Source organism: Cetorhinus maximus, chromosome 10 (assembly GCF_964194155.1).
Source record: "Cetorhinus maximus chromosome 10, sCetMax3.hap1.1, whole genome shotgun sequence".
Taxonomy (NCBI): domain Eukaryota; kingdom Metazoa; phylum Chordata; class Chondrichthyes; order Lamniformes; family Cetorhinidae; genus Cetorhinus; species Cetorhinus maximus.
The window spans coordinates 33,902,883-33,922,712 of record NC_135888.1 but is presented as its reverse complement, the minus strand read 5'-3'; the positions used below and the strand labels follow the sequence as shown (position 1 = coordinate 33,922,712).

Genomic DNA, 19,830 nt, shown 5'->3' with positions numbered 1-19,830 from the left:
TGCAACAGTCTTCAGCCAGAAGTGCTGAGTGAATGATACATCTCTGCCTGCTCCGGCACAGATGCTAGTCTTCAGCTAATTTGATTCATTCCATGTGATATCAAGAAACGGCTGAAGAGACTGGATACTTCAAAGGCTGTGGGCCCTGACAATATTCTGGCAATAGGACTGAAGACTTGTGCTCTGGAACATGCCGCACTCCAAGCCAAGCTGTTCCAGTACAATTACAACACTGGCATCTACCCGGCAATGTGGAAAATTGCTCAGGCATGTCCTGTACACAAAAAGCAGGATAAATCCAACCCGGCCAATTACTGCCCCACCAGTCTAATTTCGATTATGAGTAAGGTGATGGAAAGGGTCATCAACAGTGCTTTCAAGCAGCACTTGCTTAGCAATAACCTGCTCAATGACGCCAGGGCCACTCAGCTCCTGACATCATTACAGCCTTGATTCAAACATGGACAAAAGAGCTGAACTCCCGAGGTGAGGTGAGAGTGACTTGACATCAAGGCAGCAGTTGACTGAGTGCGACATCAAGGAGCCCTAGCAAAACTCGGGTCAATGGGAATCATGTGGAAAACTCTCCGCTGGTTGGAGTCATACCTAGCATGAAGGAAGATGATTGTTATTGTTGGAGCCCAATCATCTCAGTTTCAGGACATCACTGCAGGAGTTTCTCGGGGTAGGGTCCTAGGCCCAGCCACCTCAGCTGCTTCATTAATGACCTTCCTTCCATCATAAAGTCAGAAGTTGGGATGTTCGCTGATGATTGCACAATGTTCAGCATCACTCATGACTCCTTAGATACTGGAGCAGTCCATGCCTAAATACAGCAAGACTTGGACAATATCCAGGCTTGGGCTGACAAGTGGCAAGTAATATTTGTGCCACACAAGTGCCAGGCAATGACTTTCTCCAGGAGAAAGCAGTCCACTTGATTGGCACCCCATTCACAAATATTCTCTCCCTGCACCACCAACACATAGTGGCAGCAGTGTGTACTATCTACAAGATGCACTGCAGGAACTCACGAAGGTCCCTTAAACAGCAACTTCCAAACCCACAGCCACTACTATCTAGAAGGACAAGGGCAGCAGACACATGGGAACACCACCACCTGGAAGTTCCCCTCCAAGCCACTCACCATTGTGACTTTGAAATATATCACCATTCCTTCACTGTCACTGGATCAAAATCCTGGAACTCCCTCCCTAACAGCACTGTGGGTTTACCCATGCCACATGGACTGCAGTGGTTCAGGTAGGCAGCTCACCACCACTTTTTCAAGGGCAATTATTAGATGGGCAATAAATGCTGGCCTAGCCAGCGAAGCCCACATCCCATGAATGAATTAAAAATATCAAATATTCTATAGAATAAATTTATTGTTATCCATTTGACATCACTATATGTGGGGCTTGAATAGCTTATTTCCCAGAAATGCACTCTGCAGTTGAATAAATTTGAAGAGGGTGCAGATGAGATTTACTAGATTGATACCGAGGTGAGTGATTCAGTTATCTGGAGAGACAACTCCTTACAACACAGTAGGTTAACGGTGATTTGATTTGGGTTTTCAAAGGGTTTTGGTAGAATAAATAAGGAGTGCATATTTTCAGTGGCAGCAGGGTTTGTAACCAGAGTACATAGATTAAAGATAATTTGCGAAAGAAACAAAGGAAATATTTATTTTTTCTTTTCAGTTGCAAGCTGTTCTGTCTGGAATTCACTGTCTGAAAGGGCAGTGGAAGCAACTTCAATAGTAACTTTCAAAAGGGAATTGGATACATTCTTGAAAAGGAAAAGTTTTCAGGGCTATGACAATAGCTCAGGAGAATGTGATTAATTGCAAGCGCTTTCAAAAAGCCAACACCGGGTACAATGAGCCAAATCGCCACCTTCTGTGCTGCAATAACAAAATATTGTAGATGCTGGAAATTTAAAATAAAAACAGAAAATTCTGGATATACTCAGCAGGTCTTTCAGCATCTGTGGAGAGAAAAGCTGAGTTAATGTTTTGAGGTCAATGATCTTTCATCAGAACTCTGGCAACACGTCATCAATCTGAAATTTTAATTCTGTTTGTCTCTCCTCAGATGTTGCCTGATCTCCTTCTGTGCTGTGTGTGTTGTGATATGATGTACATGCACCTTTAAGGGAACATATCTTAAACTGCTTTCAATCATTACCACCTTGATGGAATATGATGTAGTCATCCCATGACTTGTAGTCAGTCAGTCAGCAGCAGGACCATAAGACCAAAAGACGTAGGAGCAGAAGAAGGCCAATCAGCCCATCGAGTCTGCTCCACCATTCAGTGAAATCAAGGCTGATCTTATAATCCTCAACTTCACTTTCTGCCTTTTCCCCATAACCCTTGATTCCCTTACTGATTAAAAATCTCTATGTCTCAGCCTTGAATATATTTAACAGCCCAGCCTCTACAGCCCTCTGCAGTAAAGAATTCCCCAGATTCACTACTCTCTGAGAGAAGAAATTCCTCCTCATCTCTGTCTTAAATGGACGACCCCTTACTCCGAGATCAAATATGGTCAACACTCAAAGCTCAATTACAAGTGAAGCTCAACTTCAGAATACACTGTCTGAGATTCATGCCTTTTGAGCAACAACTGACAGAGACCATTGACCAATTCATATGTAGATGCAGAAGCAAGGGGTGTGATTGCAACTTAACGGCATCAGAACTAACCAACAGAATAATCAGCTCAGGATAGCGTTTCCCCCAATGGAAGCATTCCAGAAAGACACCTTGGACCAACCCAAAGGTTGGACCATGCACTACTACAAAGCGGACACAAGTGCAAAGCCCGACTAACAGGTAGACAGAGTCTACAGGCTATGTGTAATTTGTCCACCATTGGCATGATAGCCACTTGCAGGCAAGCCTAGTAAACAACATGGGTAGTGCAGACTCATATATGCACCAAGAAAATGCCCAGATTTCAATGTTGTATGCAAGGCATGTGGCACCAGAGGACACTGGAAGTGCTAATGCAGAAAGCAAAGGCCAAAACAAGTGGGTTTGATGTCACAAGAAGCTGCGACCAAAACCCCACAGGTACAGCATTTCAACCAACCAAGAGCATGTACCAAACATTGTCAAAACAAGACCCACAAAATGTCTAGCCAGGCTATACAGTCAGATGGTGAGGTTGACCAGACCATCAACACAAAAAGCAACCTGACATTCAGCACGGTGAACATCAAAGAATGTATTGACACAATGGTGCCAACAGAAGCCTTTGCCACCGTCCAGATTACATGCTCAAAGTTGCAAGGTCAGCATAACCTATATGCTAAACTGGATATCGGTGCAAAAGACATTCTTCCATTTCGCACACTGAAATGTGTGTACTGACAGGAGTGGCAAATAATGATTCAACCAACCACAGCCAAACTCAATGTGTACAACGGCTCGGAGATTCTGTCCCTGGGATCCATTACACTCAAGTGTTGCTACAAAATCTCTGGTCACCTCAGACATAAGCTCCATGGGTTCAGTGATCACAGGCCTACCTGCCTACCAAGGACCTTTCCTTGGTCACCATCAAGACAATGATGAGGATCACTGACCACAAGGAGCACCTTTGGAAAACCTGTGCTTTCACTGGGAGAAGGTCACCACAGATCATCACACAACACTGATTGAACCAAATAGGTATATCCGTTCCGAATTTGTAAACTTCATGCTGCGGAACAAACGGAGAATTACAACTTGGCAGACAAGTGCAGACAAGCCTTCCCAGTCGTCACTCCTCGTTACCCCCAAAAGTACATGAGACATTACTCAAAAAACAGGGGAAGATAAAAGATGCCCATGAAATGAACATTGGACCAAAAGTTCGAGTACAACACCCCACTGATGGTACCTGGAATCCAACAAAAATTATCAGCATATGTCGAGAACCATGATCATATAGAGCATGAACACCATATGGCATGAGAGTGTGATAAAACAGATCCCAAATCAGAACAGTACAACCAGGAACACCAAGCAGCCCTATTGTAAACAGTCCTGTTGTCTAAGACATGCCACAAACAAGTCAACTCTAACCAGCATTCTGAAAAAATATAGCAGCCTCCAGCAAAGATCACTGTAACTAGAGTGGATGAATAAATCACCAATTATAAATGTATTGCTCTGTGTAAAGTGCATTAAAACACAATGTTATTTTCCTTTGCTGTCATTGTAAATAGTTTGATTCTTTAAGAGTAAACATTTAGTTAGAAAAAGGGGGATGTTGTGATATGATGTGCATGCACCTTTAAGGGTATGTATCTTAAACTGCTCTCAATTATTTCCACCGTAACAAGATATGATGTAGCAGCCCCATGACCTCTAATCAGTCAAGCAGCAGCGGGACTAGCAGTAAGATGTTTGTGTGCAATATTCTCCCAGTTAACTCTATATATAGTTTTATTTTCAAATAAAGAGCCCACATTATTGTTTCACCAATCCTTGTGTGTGATTGGTGCATTTATGTTGAAAAGAAGAATAACAGTATGATTCTCTGAAACTTCATCCTATCCTGCATGTAAACCAAAAAGGTACCTTGGAACAATTCTCAATAGTAAGTGAAAAGCAAAAAAAAAGAATTGCATGGATTCTGGAAGACTAAGATACAACAGGGAGAGCAGAATAAATATACATTGATATGATAACAGGCCAACTGGAGCACATGGGGTTAATAGTTGCATCTCTACTTTGTGGAACTCATTGGTAGTCCAAACCAGTTTTAATTATGATGTCAATGTTTACTTTTCCAGGAAATTATAATTATTTTTAAAACAAGTAGTATATTTTGGGAAGTCATTGTACCTATCCATAATTTACAGAAAAAAATCAAATTAAAATATGTCATTGATAAAAATAATTCTGACTAGTTTATTCATCAGACTGGTGACAGATTCAGGGAAGTTCTGGTCCCTCTGGGCAGGCAATTTTTAAAAAATTACACTACGAGAATTATGATTTTCTTAGGAAAAAGGGATGATGCTTCCTTCCTCTGTAATTAATAATCCACTCAAAATCGTGGACATACACTGGTTTGAAACATAGAACTTCAGAAAATGTGATTTGGATAGTGGATCTTCAATTGCAGAAGAAAAGGGGGATTATTCTTTTTCATCATAGTAGGATTTTCACCTCCTTGACGCTAAATCGAACACAAATGTAATATTAATACATCTACTCATCTTTTATTGGCATAATATTGGCCCAATATAATGAAATGAATAAGTTTTTAAAAACAGTTTGAGAAACAGTTGCAGTCCTTTTCTCAGTGGAGGCAATTATCTGAAAACATGCATTAGCAGTGCATCATCAGAAAATTTCCCCCAACCTCATCCAATTCCCCAATTCCCACTTGTTCATGCTCAGTGCTCTTTCTTTCATGTGTTTTTCTTATTTGACTTTTACTTTATTTTCAATTCAGCTGAGAGCTTCTTGCACAACCACCCCCAACACCACCGCAATACGTCATATACTGGGCCTCTTGCTTCTTTCTCTGTTGCCTTCCCTCCCATGAATGTGGCATATCCAGGGCATTAATTACTTGAGAAAGATTGATCTGAGAGTCTGAAAATGAGTTATTAACTGTCCAAATTATTCTGAGTTTAGAAGCATAGTTCATAATCATTTTTAAATCAATTGAAGCTGAGCAAACTTTAAAAACTAGTGAAGTTTATCTTACAATTTAAAATCCCTATGAATACAATCTATTAACCACCACAGCATTGATTTGCAAGAGGAAAAATGATAATGAATTTGTACATGAGTTTTCCATTGGAAGAGCTGGGTGCGATGAGGTTGTATTGAGTTTAATTTCAAACCGGTTAATGTATAAAATTGGGAGAGGAAGAGAACATAAGCATTTTTGGAGCAGAAAAAGGCCGTGAAGCCCAACCAATCCAACCTGAAGAACTATATATCTCTGCAAATTGGTTTGATATGGATCATGAAATGCTTAACTTAGGAGGAAGGAAAGTCTAGGAAATTTTCCAACCCAGTGGAGACCGTTTCTTTCCTGCTGAACCTCTCCAGCATTGTTGCTGAAAAAGTGGGACTTGACCATCCTGAAGCCGCTCTATTTATTTTAATGGGGTAGGGCTGAAACTATGGACTGGCATGAAAGCTGAACCATGCTAGGAAAATATGTCACCAGGAATGTTGTATATCTTGTGGTCATGGTTTGTATTTGTCATTTATTATGGCATTAGGTAAAGAACCCTGCAATAGGATTATTTACATGGTTTAGAAGGAAAGGTTTGTTGATAAGAATCTATCTTATTTTTACATTTTGCCAAATACTGGTTCAAGTGCCTATTTTTCAAATGATTTATGGTTCCAACAAAATGGTAGGTGTTCCAAAAGTACCATTTCAGTGAATCATATTTCTAAAAATGGACAAAATATACTCATGTCCAACACATTCAGGCTATTTTTCAGCTTTGAGCACTACAATGATTTAGCAATCATAGATTTCATCACTATTTTTCATCTTTCAATGTAGAATGGTATTGGGTACCAATAGTGAATCAGTACTTGAGTTTATAAAGAGTACCTTCTAAAAGGAAACACTTAAGTATCAAACAGTAAAAAAAGGAATAGGTTACTTTTCCTCAGCTTTAAACAACTACATTACTCTTAACAATGCACACTATGATCAACGTTAAAAGCTAACATAATTTATTACCTATGGTTCTGTCCAGTGTTGTAACCATCAATTTGTTGCTGATGAGCTGCCAGAAGTTGTTTTATTATGCATTGTTCCTTGATTGACCTTATGAGCAGATCTATCTTTGTCATTTAATTATGTAACCGATTCCTTATCTTCCCAATATCTCTACCACTGTGGTGATTATTTGTAAACTTGCCCTTCATAAAGATTACTAACTTCAGCTCTAATCTGGAGTCAAGTGATCCTTAAATACTGCAGAAGTTTTTCTTAATTGGTTTTTGATGCGACCTTAATGAGCAAAAATCTGTTGATGCTTATTTTTTGTTAGTTTTCACGAAATTGTTTTTGGATAGGATCCATCCTCAAACAGCTTCATTATTGGTTTCTGTTGAAAAGTTTCACTCAAATTATCCAACATATGGCCCAAGAATTTTCATCTCCAATCATCCTTTCCTATCCAGCCCCAATCATTACATTTGGCTGAGGTTGGTGCTATAGGAAAGAACAACACATTTCACAGTAAACTTTTAATGATTTAATTCCAATGCTTACATATGGCATCGATTCTTTTAATTACTTTGCTTATGGCCTACATTTGGCAACTTTTACATCTTTCAGTAATTATACATTAGCATTATTCCTTCCTCCACCTTAAGTACCGATTAGCAACACATGAAAAAGACTACAAACACACTTTGGATTTTAATTCAGTCTTGGATCACTCAGACTGCACACTCCCTCAGGTTTTATTAGCTGTGCACAAAACTGTAGATGTTTCATGCTTTACTCTGCATTCTCTAGTGATGAGAGAGCCTGCATAAGCAGCAACATTCATAGATTCTACTGAATATACCCTCCTCTCCATTACTTTCTCCCTCTTGAAGGCACTACCTGCTTGCTGTGGCCAACAGTCATATGAGGTCTCGATTGTAAGTGCTGGGAGTTTTTTGATTGTAGGGTGATCACAGGTGAGGCCATCTACAATCTTCTTACAATCCTATCCTCACACAAACTTCACACATGCACATCCCCAGCAGGGATTGTTGGTCATTAGTCATGATTGGGACTTCTGGCCATTTTCCCTCCCTTACCTCAGAGGCCCCGAGACCGATTACGATATCTCAATGATAGCCCTAGCTAAAAGGGGTAAAATGTGTATTGGAGATGGTCTGCCTCCCTAGTCTGCACAGCTCAACTACTCACTTCATAAAATAAAAACAGAAAATGCTGGAAATACACAGCAGGTCTAGCAGCATTATGGAGAGAGAGAGACAATTGGCCTGGATTTTGCAGTAGTAATGACAGCTAAACAGTCAGTGTTTTCCCACATTAATCCTCTGAAACTTCTGGAGTCTTCACGTGCACAGTTAAACAGGGAAATCCAAAGGTTGCCGATTCTATGCTTCCCCAAAGGGTATTCTGTTAAGACCACACCCCCCACGGATGGCAATTAGGTGAAAATTATTACTGTAATTCCTGCCCCCAACTGGAAAGGTGTCAGGAACAATTGCGCATGCAATTGTTAATAAAAGTTAATATTTCAGGTCAATGATCTTTCATCAGAACTGGGAAAAGTTAGAGATGTAACAGGGCTTTAAGTAAATACAGGGGCAGAGAACGGTGGAGGTGGGAGGGGAGGAAAGAATAAAAAGGAAGGTCTGTAATAAGGTGGAAGGCAAAAGTTATTAAATGACAAAAGGGATGATGAAGAAAGGCAAAAACGTACAGTAATGGAGTACTGGTCATTCCCTAAACTCAGACCATAGTGCAGCCTCCGGCATATGTGCAACTGTTCCTTTCCAGTCGGCGGCAGGATGGAATTTTTCTTGATTTTCGGACTGTTTAGTCAAGAACTAGCAGGAAAACAGGCCTTGAAAGTGTGTAGACACTTCAGGCCTCACATCCACTCCCTCTAAAAAGGCACATAGGGGCTTTGAGAGATAAACAACTGCACCTACAGAGGTGTTGAAACAGGGCTTCCCAAACCACAGATGAGATTTTGGGGTCACAAGTTCCAAGGCCGTAATTGTGGCTGTGGAGCTGAGACTCTGTAGGGAAAGTCCTGGGTTTGGCTCCAAGGTCTCATGATACACGCACCCAATATTTTTTTTCCCTTGCTTGCAGTTCACTGGGAGTGAAGTGGAATGAACTAGCTTTCCACAGGCAGCCTCAATACTTGCTGTGAGTGCGCCTGATTTTTTTTTGAGGGGCCTCGCGGTTTGCTGGGAGGGGAGTGAACAAGTTTTGCACAGAAAGCCTCAGTATCTGCTGTGAGGGTGCTCAATTTTTTTTCTGGCTCCCGGTTCACTGCAAGGGAAGGGGAGTGCACCTGGTCTGCATCAAATCTCAATATTGATCAAGTCTGAATGTCACATTGGAGATTGGATGTGCACTATCAACCACGCTGCCAGATTTGAGAGACTGTCACAACATGCATGCTCATGTGTCTCATTAGGTCTGGCGAGTAAGATAACATTTTCACAAAATAGTTTAAATTGAAGATCACATGATTTGCTTATGTTTAAGGTTAGTCTGGACTTTAATGATTAAATAGTGAAGATAACTGTGGAACGCACCCCGCGCCACCCCTGCTGAACAACAAGGTCATCCCCCCCCACCTCTACCCCACAGTTCAACAATTCTTGAACCCCACCCTCTCCCCAAATTTTCACTCTGGGGTCACATCAAGTCTGAGGCAGTAAAATGGGGTCACACCTGCTAAAAGTTTTGGAAGCATGGTTAAATCCCCCACACAAAACACCAATTAACCTGTCTCAATCCATAATAAATCAGTCCATGAAAATAAACAAAATATATGAGTAATAGGTGAGCAAAATGTTACTTATTCCCCAGTGTGCCTCAGGCTTTATGCAGGGAGTTCACACACAGCCTGGGTTGCTCAATTTGTAGATAATGGGACTCTTAATCCCAGGGTTATTGTTTTGAATCCTGCATTATTAGGGTTTTTTCCTCAAAAATTTTATTCAAAATACTTTTTATTGATTTTTTACAAAAATACCACAATAAATTCTCCGCAGTCTCAGAGTTCATTAGAAGTTAGGAATCTCAATTATACATCTTCATCATTTGCTGAATTATCAGAAGCATGGTTTACTGAGATACAATTGCTAAATTACAGGTAAACTAGATACAAAAACTTGCAACTTGTTAAGGACTACACAGACCTAAAAATGGGTTACTTGAATTTTGTTGTTAGTTTATGTCAAGCCAACTTGTTTGTTTTAATGTAGTCAACTGACAGTGCACTGTGAAGTACTCCCCCTAGTTGCCACCCAAATAACCTGCCAAAAATTATTGAACTGACAAAAACTTGCTCTTATATGCTATTAGTGTCACTGTAAAAACCCTCGAAAAAGTTACACCTTGTTGAAGGAGGTGTAACTTGAGTTTTTAACAGGGTAATAAGTTTATAATTATTTCTGAATACTGGCCCTGAAAGAGTAATTTTGTATTTGTTAATTGTCAAATGTTTCCATTATGCTAAAAAACGGTTCAGCAGTTTTATTTCATGGTTTGCTGTCTGTGAGAGTATTTCAGTGTGATTGGCTGCTTATCCTGCTTGATGATGCCACTACCGTGGGATGCCTGGAGCTCCCCTTGACTTGGTGCCAAATTCAAACCGGCATTGAGAACAGGGAAACTCATGCCAAAGAGATCACCAGACCTTTGTGGGCATCTTTCTTTGAGATCAGTGACAAGCTTTATTGTTTCACTGCTGCTTGCAAAATCCAGCCCAAAGCTAATGTTTCAGGTCAATGATCTTTAATCACAACTTTAAATACAGAGGCAGGGAATGGTGGAGAATGCCGGGGGGTGGGGGGGGGGGGGGGGGGGCGGGGGTTGTGGTATTGGGGAGGGGAGGAAAGAATAAAAAGGAAGGTCAATAATAGGGTGGAAGGCAAACGTTATTAAATGACAAAAGGGATGATGATTCAAAGCAAAAGCGGATGGATGGTAATAGAGTACTGGTCGTTTCTTAACTTGTCACTGCCCTAATCTCTTCTGGAGATTTTCCCTCAATAGCCTTCAACCTCTCAGGCTCCAAACCCCACACAGTCTGCTTCTACCTCCTTGCCAAGATCTGCAAACAGGACTGTCCTGATAAATCCATTTTCCCAGCCTGTTCCTGCACAATGAAGCTGATTTCTATCTTGACTCGTTTTCCTATCCTTGTCCAGGCTCCTCCCATCTACATTTGTGACTCTTCTGACTCTGCAGATTCCAGTTTTCCTGGCCCAAACTATGGATGTCTAATCCTTATACACTTCCATCTCCCAGCACAGCCTGAGAGTCCTGCACTTGTGTGAAAAGAGACCGAACCACTCCCCATTCACCACCACCTTCCTCTGCCTGGCTGATCTTGTTCTTACATTGAACAACTTTCTTTTGACTCCGCTTACTTCTTCCAGATAAACTGTATTGCTATGGAAACCCTTTTCACAAGATATATATTTTTTATTCATTCATGGGGGGTTGGCATCGCTGGCATCGATTGCCCATCTCTAACTGCCCTTGTTCAGAGGGCATTTAAGAGTCAACCATCAACCACATTGATGTGAGTCTGGAATCACATGTAGGCCAGAGCAGGTAAGGACAGCAGATTTCCTTCCCTAAAGGACATTAGTGAACCAGATGGGTTTTTGCGACAATTGGTAATGGCTTCATGGTCATCATTAGACTTTTAATTCCAGATTTTTATTGAATTAAAATTTCACCATCTGCCATGGTGGGATTTGAAACCAGAGCATTACCCTGGGGCTCTGGAATACTAGTCCAGTGACAATACCACTATGCCACAGCTTATCTGAATATAGAGCATTCTTTGGTCCAAACCTACCGGATCCGTTCCCTCACCTCTTTTTCCGGTACATTGATGACAGTATTGGTGCTGTCTCCTGCTGTTGCCCCACATTAGAAAATTTCATAACTTTGCTTCCAATTTCCACCCTTCACACGCTTCATCACTGATTCTCTCCTTCCCTTCCTTAACTTCTGTATCTCCATTTCTGAGGATAGGCTATATATTCAGTATAAACCCACAGCTACGTACCTTGATTACACTTCCTTCCACCCAGCTTCCTATAAGGGCTGTATTCCATTCCATTCATCAGTTTCTGCATGCCCATTGCATCTGTTCTGACAATGCCATCTTCCATAACAATACTTCTAATGTTTTCCTTTTCCCTCATTCGAGGATTTTGCTCTACTGTGTTTGACAGGGCTCTCGACAATGTCGATTCAATTTCCCGCATTCATGCTCACACGTCTTCCCACCCCCTCAGAACAGTGAGGTTCCTCTTGTCCTCATCTTCCACCCCACCAGCCTCCATGTTCAACAAGTTATCCTCCAATCCTGCCACCTCCAGCAAGTTACAATCAACAAGCACATCTTCCCTTCCTCTCTCCTTTCAGCATTCCTAAGAGACTGCTCCCTCCACGATACCCTGGTCCACTCTTCGATCACCTCCAATGCCACCCCACCGCTCCCCACTTTCTACAGCATCCTTCCTGTACAAATACAGGAAACACAACACCTGCCCTGTAACCTCCTCCCTTCCCAACGTCTAGGGCAACAAACACGCCTCCAAAATTAACAAAAGCAAATACTGTGGATGCTGGAAATCTGAAATGAAAACATAAAGGGAAGAATTTTGCCCCTGTCGGGTGGGTGGGGTAGTGCAGGAGCAGGTGTGAGCAGGCACGCCCCCAATTGGGGGCGCACCGCTATTTTACGTGGGCGGGCTAACTAAGCCCTGCCCAGCGTGACGTCCGCCAGGAAGCTCCCTGTGCGGGTGAGGGGGGATTCCCTCAGCCAAGAGTGCGTTCTTTTGCGCAAGCGCGCGAAAGAGCGCACTCATCTCCCTGAGGCTAAGTGTCACATGAGTTGGGACATGCCCATCACTTTTAATCAAACATTTATTAAATTTTTTAAAACCCTCATGAAACCTCAACCTGCCCATGGATGAGGTTTCATGCTTTTTCTGAAGCCCGCCAGGGCTCCTGGCCTGCCCGCCAACCTTAAGGTTGGATGGGAAGGTCCATTAATTATTTCAATTACTTTTTAAATGGCCTGAATAAGCCGTTGACAGGTCAGCAGGTGCACAGGTGATTTGGCTGCGCCCCCGCCGACCTGAAAATTGAAATGACGCAGGGTGACATTGGCAGTTCCGCCCGACGTCATCCCGCATTATTTTACGCGTCGGTGAGCAGGCTCCACCCCCTGCTCTAAAGATCTTGGCCAAAATGTTGGAAATACTCCCAGGTCAGGTAGTCTGTGGAAAGGTTAACAGCGCGATGACCTCTGCATTGGGGAGACCAAACTCAGATTGGATGATCGCTTTGTGGAATACTTTCGTTTTGTCTGTAAACATGACTGAGTCTCTGGTCATCCGTCATTTTAATTCTCCCCCTCTGTTTTTGGCTTCCTACACTGTTTCAATGAACTTCATTGTAAGCTGCAGGAACAGCACCCCAGCTTTTGATTAGGCATTTTACAACCTTCCAGACTCAACACTGGAGATTAACAATTTCAGATCATAACCACCTCGCCCGTTTTCCAGACGGCTGTTGTTAGTAATGATTGTGCAATTGACATTTAAAACTACTCTGGAGCCATCTTTTGTTACTTTCTCATCCCCTTACTACTCCCTTACACCTTGCACCCTTTTTGTTATTTAATCACTCCTGCTTTCCACCCTATCACTGAACTTCACTTTTGTTCATTCCTTCTTTTCCTGCCCCTGTACAGTACTTATTTAAAACATGTTACACCTCTAACTTTTTCCAGTTCTGTATAAAGTAACTCTGTCACTCTCTACAGATGCTGCCTGACTTGCTGTGGATTTCCAGCATTTTCTGTTTTTATTTAAGATTTTCAGCATCTGCGCTATTTTCCTTTTGTAGCTACTGTGGAGGAAAAGAGCAAACCTAATTGAGGGAGAAAACGGAATAAAACTCCAGTTTTTGCTAAATTTGATTTCTTTTCAAATTCTGTAATGGTGCAGTGGAGGGTGGGGCAAGGGATAAGGCTGATCTTTACTAGTTGACGAAAAGTCCTTACTAACATCACAATTTGGTTGTGAAAGAACTCAGCTTGTAAATATGAACTTTCTTTTGCTACCCAGGTTTCTCTAATGTGCTGAAAATGCTGAAGGGAGAAAGCAGCAGAGAGGACCTGATTTCCATCATCCAGCAATATGGCAGCCACTATATTGCTGAGGCTCTCTATGGCTCAGAGCTCACATGCAAAATACACTTTCCAAGCAAGAAGGTCCAGCAACAGCTTTGGCTTCAGTATCAGAAAGGTAGGATAAAAATCAACTTTATCATTATTTCCATTAGCAGAACAATACTTGTTGTGGGGAGGGGGCAGAAGGGCCAGAGAAGTCACATACTTTTAAGCTGAAATCTTACTTGATCACAGGGCTAAAGGGTGAAGAGATTTCCTCCTAGGCTGTAGCTTGAGGCAGTGTTGTCCTCAATTATTTATGCCAACCACCAGCAGGGTCAGCCATTTCGGACCAAAGCTCTGGTATTTCCTCCCGAACCCTTGCCACCTTCCTCTCCTCCTTTAAAGGCACTCCTTAAAACCTACCAAATAATCAAGCACTCAGTCATGTCTCAATATTTCTTTTTGTGTCTTGATGTCAAATTGTGTCTCCTGGCACTCCGGTGAAGTGTCTTGGGGCATTTTATTACATTCAAGGCACTGTATAAGTGCAAGATGTTGTTGACAATCACTCAACACAGTCCCAGGGGATTCTTTCAGTCCCACGTTCTAAAATGTGGTACTCATCAGCCTGAGAAGAATGAACAGTTGAGTAAATCCTGATGGGAAAAATGTGGACGAACATGCAGCACCAGCCAACAGCTAGGAGGATAACTAGCATAAAAAACATTTCAATGTGGAAGTTTGTTTCAGTAACAAGAGAAGCATGAGCAAGAGGAGACATCTTCCATTGCTGGAGACTGGATGTGGCTGCTTTTTAAATTCAGTGGACTGCAGCACTGTGACACGGCACATCAGGTTAGAAATCTATTTATCATCAATTTATTTGGAAGGCAGCTGAACAATCCGAAAACTGAATACTTAGGTATTTTTGTCCTGTATTTATTTGCCAGTAATATTTTACAGTAGATAAACAAGACTAGGCTTGGGCTTTAGGTGAGTGCCAGATACTTTTTAAGCAAAGCTCACTCCCCCAAATATGCAAAAAAGTACAAGCTTTCAAAATCTGTGTGTAAAGTCAGCTAAAACCTATTTGATTAGCCTGGTTTCCTCTCAAACTTGGACATTGTCTAGCACTGTCACCCTTTAAAAGCTTTCAGAACACACCAAGATACGGAGATTGTTAGGATTGTGGCAAGTCAAGCAATGTTGGACCAGAAAGTCTTTTTGCATCCGTGATACTTGTTGGGAACTCTGTAACCTCTCCAGTCTGAAAATCTATTGTTCACAGACACCAGTTGTCTGGAAATTTTTTGAGCAGCCCCAAGCAACTCACAGACTCACCACTTGACTGAGAAGGCATAGACTCAGTAAAGGTAATTAACATTTAATTCCTCCATAATATGGGGACACAATTTTGGGAAGTAAAACAATTTTTATTACTGCTTGATAATGTTTTATCACAGTTTTACATTTCAGGTAAATATTTATATCTACATTGTTTTCCAGTTCACACACTTGTGGTTAGGCATTCCAACATTATTTCAAAATCCAGAAAATTCCAAAATCCAGAAGTGACTTGGGCCTAAGCTTTCCAGGCTGGAGAGATTAGAGTGTATATTGTTGATATTTTAGAAAAGAAGGTCTATTAGGTTGCATAAAATCCAACAGTTTTATTTTCTGAAACACTTTTATTAAACGCGGTACCCATTATAAAGTAAGGTAACCTTAATACTGTTCACAAAAGTACCAGACTGCAAACCAAATAATCCAACCATGTGCAGCGATACAACACCAACCACAGTGGTCTATTTAACTAAGCTTTGCAACATGCAGTACAGTTAAATTAGGAGTTTGACGTTAATTACTGATTTTACCCACAAAGTGAAATTTGCACAGGGATGGGGGCTAAATAAAGCTGATTGTTGTGCTGGTGGGAAGGATGCAGGGCTTGCTTATTGTCCCCAGGCAAAAAAAAGTGGAGTACGATGCAGGTTTGTCCTGCCACGTCATTTAAAAATCAATTTGTTACATGCCTCCTTGAGTGATAGTTGTAGATTTTAATGCAGTGATCCCAGCAGTCCAACACCAGAAGCTGACCCTTGGGTGAGACAGCTACCCCTACTGGGCACACTAATCCTTCTCGTATCAGACTGACAAATCCACCCTCTTTGGGAAAGAGAAGGATTTCCTTGCGCCCACTGTCCGCAACAATCAGGTTCCCAGTGGTGTCGACGCACATCCCTGCGATGCAGCGGAAGTCTTCATTCTCAGCGAAGAAGTGGCTGTACTGACGACTGAGCTGTCCTTCTGGACTGACAGAGCCAATGGAGAAGCCACCTTCCAGGTGATGCTCATTCTGACTGTTCTCCAGGTTCAGGCCCAGGCCTTGAGTGAAATAGACACTGCCATTGACATCACAAGTCACAAACTTGGGCCTCACTGCACTGCACAGCCGGGAATAGTTTACAACGCCGACATTACGGTCCACAGTTAGACACCACAGCTTCCCACCTTCTACGTCTGTCACCACAAACTGTCCAGAAGGCATTGCTGCGATGCCCCAGGGCTTTGTCAGCTGGTTCTTGTGACATGCAACACATTGCCCTGTAGTGGTGTAAATCTTAACTGAGTTGTCGTAGTTGTCAGTGACACCAATTAAACCAATACTGTTGACTGCCACAGAAAGCGGTATCAGGTTTGGGAGCTCAGCACCAAGGAAACTGAGAACAAAATTGTCAATACTATTTGGGCTTCTTCTAATCTCCTTCATGAAACCTTTCCGATTGAAGAGCTGGATGCGGAAATTTCCCCGATCTGCCACTAGCACTTCCCCTTGTACTGTCACGCACAGGCTCACTGGGAGATGAAACATCCCAGGCAAGTTCCCATGGGAACCAATTTTCTTCAACAGTTGACAGTTTGGGGGCCCAGAAGCCATGCTTTCAGGTACCCTGCTTTTTGGAGGAGATGATGGTAGGAGGAAGCTGGCCGTTTCTTTGGATGAGTCTGCCTCCTGTGTTAACTCAGTGGCAGTAAATGTCTCCATGAGTGTCTCTTCAATGGGAACAGTATAGGGTCTGGTCTCGAGCTGTCCAACCTCAGTTGGCTCCAGGTGCTCTCCTTTAACCAGTTCTATCTGTTGAAGTGTTAAATGGGTAGGCAAGTTGTTGGTCAAGTCAGGGTCTTCCTCGTCAATGGCTTCTTCAAGAAGAGCTGTGTCTGCCTGTTTGATTTTGGTGCTGAGGTAATCACACCGTGACACAATCTGCACCTCTGCAATATTGATCAGGTAAGCATGCTCTTCCAGTATCTGATTGTTCATCTTTTCAACTTCCGACACTGCCAACGTGAAAACCCTGCGGGATTTGGCCAGCTCCTCCTGGATTCTCCGCTCGGCCCGACAGTAATCTTGATGGATTGCTTTGTATTTTGTCTGCATGTTTTTTGCTACACTGTCCACAGCTGTCTTCTTGCGCTGCATGTCCACCATCATTTCCCGTAGCTTGGCAAGCTTAATCCCAACCTCCTTCCGCCGCTGTTCAGCTGCAGCGCGAATTGTAACAACGGTGTGTCCTTGCACTTGATGACAATCAGTCTTGCAGGCCTCACAAAGGACCAGGCAGCAGTTCTCACAGAAGTTTCGAGGCAGCCTCTTCCGGCAAACTTTGCACATGACCGTACACATTGCTTCACTCAGAGAGGCCGAGTCAATGATTTTTAAAACTGTAAGATTGTCTGACAATTGTGACAGATTGTTCATCCTGGTTATTTTGCTGCAAAAGGGACAACGTACTCCATTTATACTGTCTGCTATGAGCTTTTCCAAACACTGTTTGCAGATGGTGTGTCCACACTGCAGGAGTTTGGGCCTTATTACAGTTTGGTTGAAGGTCTCCATACAGATGGGACATTCCAGTACCTCACGGACAATGTCTGCATCCAGGCTAGTTGCCATAGCCACAGCTGGTCACCTAAAATCAAAAAGAGCAAAGGGATCTGTAAGTAAGATTCGTGCGTTGATCATTTCCATCTTTCTGAAGGGCGCCACCTTTCTCAGCCAGTTAGCATGAACATCATTTCAACACAAGTTTATATGACACAATAATTATACAGAAGAGAAAATGAACATTGGTTCATCTATGCTCTCAAAGGAACTTGAGAAATACAGGAAAGTATAAAGAACACCACCAACAGAAACAATGTACAAATGTCAGTTTTTCCACCACTACACAGCCAGATTTATAATGTGACCTTTAGTGGCTTTCCAGAATGATCAATAAAGAGAAAAAGTAAAGCTAATGTACATGTACAGCTGCAGTTTTGAACTTGGGGAGGCTCCCATTATCACTATTTGTCAGGTCAGGTCAGCACTATCAGGAGAAATATTCCTTCCTTTGAAAAAGGGTAGTCAGTACTTTTATAAAGCAACTATTAATTTGGCTTCAAAACTTTGATATTGACAACCCACCCAGAAAAGCATTGCTTATATCAGGAAGCACTACTCAGGAAATTCCACTTCCAAATGCATGGATGTTAATTACATTTTATGCAAACTAATCAACAATTCCTTGAGCCCATGCTACATGATTACACATCAGATATTTGAAACAGGACTTTTAGGATCTATATAAAGAATTTTACAATCTGAGTTGGAGCAGAAAGAGGATAGTGAGAGCTATATGTCCTTCTCCAAATTTTGGGGGTTATGTTCATTTCCTTCCCACATCTCAGAATTGCTTCTAATGTTCCCTACAACGGCTACTCGCTTCTGAGTCAGGTTTCCAAAATCTCTTGAACTCCAGAAACATCAATCAGAATTGGTTCAGAGAAAGTCCTTGTGAAGAATACCTGTTAAGATCCTCAAACATCTTCACATCAATCAGTACCTCACCAACTAGCAATACACTTTTACAAATGTAAAATATTCCAATTATTCCTTCCTGTCATTTCCCTCCTCCATACAGACTCCAAAACACTGGCTTGTTACCAAAATTAATACTGTACTGCATGCAGCCCATTATATTGTTTTTAGATCACTCAGCAGTCATTTTAACTATGTGTGGCTCGAACAAGGTACCATGTGCAGTATTGTATTGCAATGACCCCAGGAACATTGGGACCACAGGAGGAGTGGGGGGAGAGGGAATGTTTGACATTTGAGGACACTGCATGCCCAGTCGATTCTGCAAGTAAATCCCAAACAAGAGGACGAGTCAGGCCTCAGCAAACAACCGAGTGCCAAACAACTCCCACCTCCTCATCTCAAATGCCAGAATACTGGCGCTTGAATGCAGAATGGGTGCGGGCAATTAAGCTTCGGGGGGGGGTGGAATGACTGATAAATTATTGCAGACTCAGCAAGGCGACTGTAGCCTTCAGGCCTCGTTTGATGCAGGAACGCATTGGCCTGCTGCAGACTGTTAGGCCCCGAGCTTGGGTCCGTCACCGGTAATGCGATTCCGGTGGACTTTGTTGGGGTAGTACCGGTGCGGACGCTGCAGTGCGGCACTCACCTGTCACTTGTCCATCACTCACCTGCCCGGGGGCGCGCTCTGTCACTCACCTGCTTTGGGGGGGGGGGGGGGGGGGGAGAGAGAGAGACAGGGGAGGGGGACTCGACACCGGTGCGCGCGCGCGCACTCTGCCAATCACCTGCCCGGGAAACCGCCGCCACCGCCGGCCGCTTTCGACTCGCCAGCACCTTCGAGGCCCGATTCTGACGTCTCTCGCCCCAGTTGCCCCGCCCTCTCCTCTGGTCGGGCGGTGATTGGTTACTAGCGTTGGGAGCGGAAGTTCGCTTGATTGGGTGCTTCGTGTTGTCAATCAAAGCACCGGCTTTGGAATCCAGCCCCCCCCCCCGGGTGGAAGGGCCCGCGCGTGCGCAATGGTTGTGAGTTATACCATGTCACTTTAACGCCTTAGGCAACAGTTCAG

General features: G+C 42.7%; 2 protein-coding genes across 7 annotated transcripts in view; one reads left to right on the top strand and one right to left on the bottom strand.

Moving 5' to 3' along the window:
* Positions 1–19,830, top strand: part of astn2 (astrotactin 2) — a 1,702,785-nt gene that overhangs the window by 1,004,993 nt on the left and 677,962 nt on the right. For all 6 annotated transcript variants that reach the window (XM_078550334.1, XM_078550333.1, XM_078550331.1 and 3 more), the window contains one exon: positions 13,850–14,029. In XM_078550334.1, the coding sequence (XP_078406460.1) occupies positions 13,850–14,029 (180 nt within the window). The remainder of the gene's footprint in view (positions 1–13,849; positions 14,030–19,830) is intronic.
* trim32 (tripartite motif containing 32) lies at positions 15,309–19,641 on the bottom strand. The gene is made up of 2 exons (XM_078550336.1): positions 19,549–19,641; positions 15,309–17,867 (listed from the first exon to the last, which is right to left on the bottom strand). The coding sequence occupies exon 2, from the start codon at positions 17,849–17,851 to the stop codon at positions 15,914–15,916; it is 1,938 nt and encodes a 645-aa protein (XP_078406462.1). The 5' UTR covers positions 17,852–17,867; positions 19,549–19,641; the 3' UTR covers positions 15,309–15,913.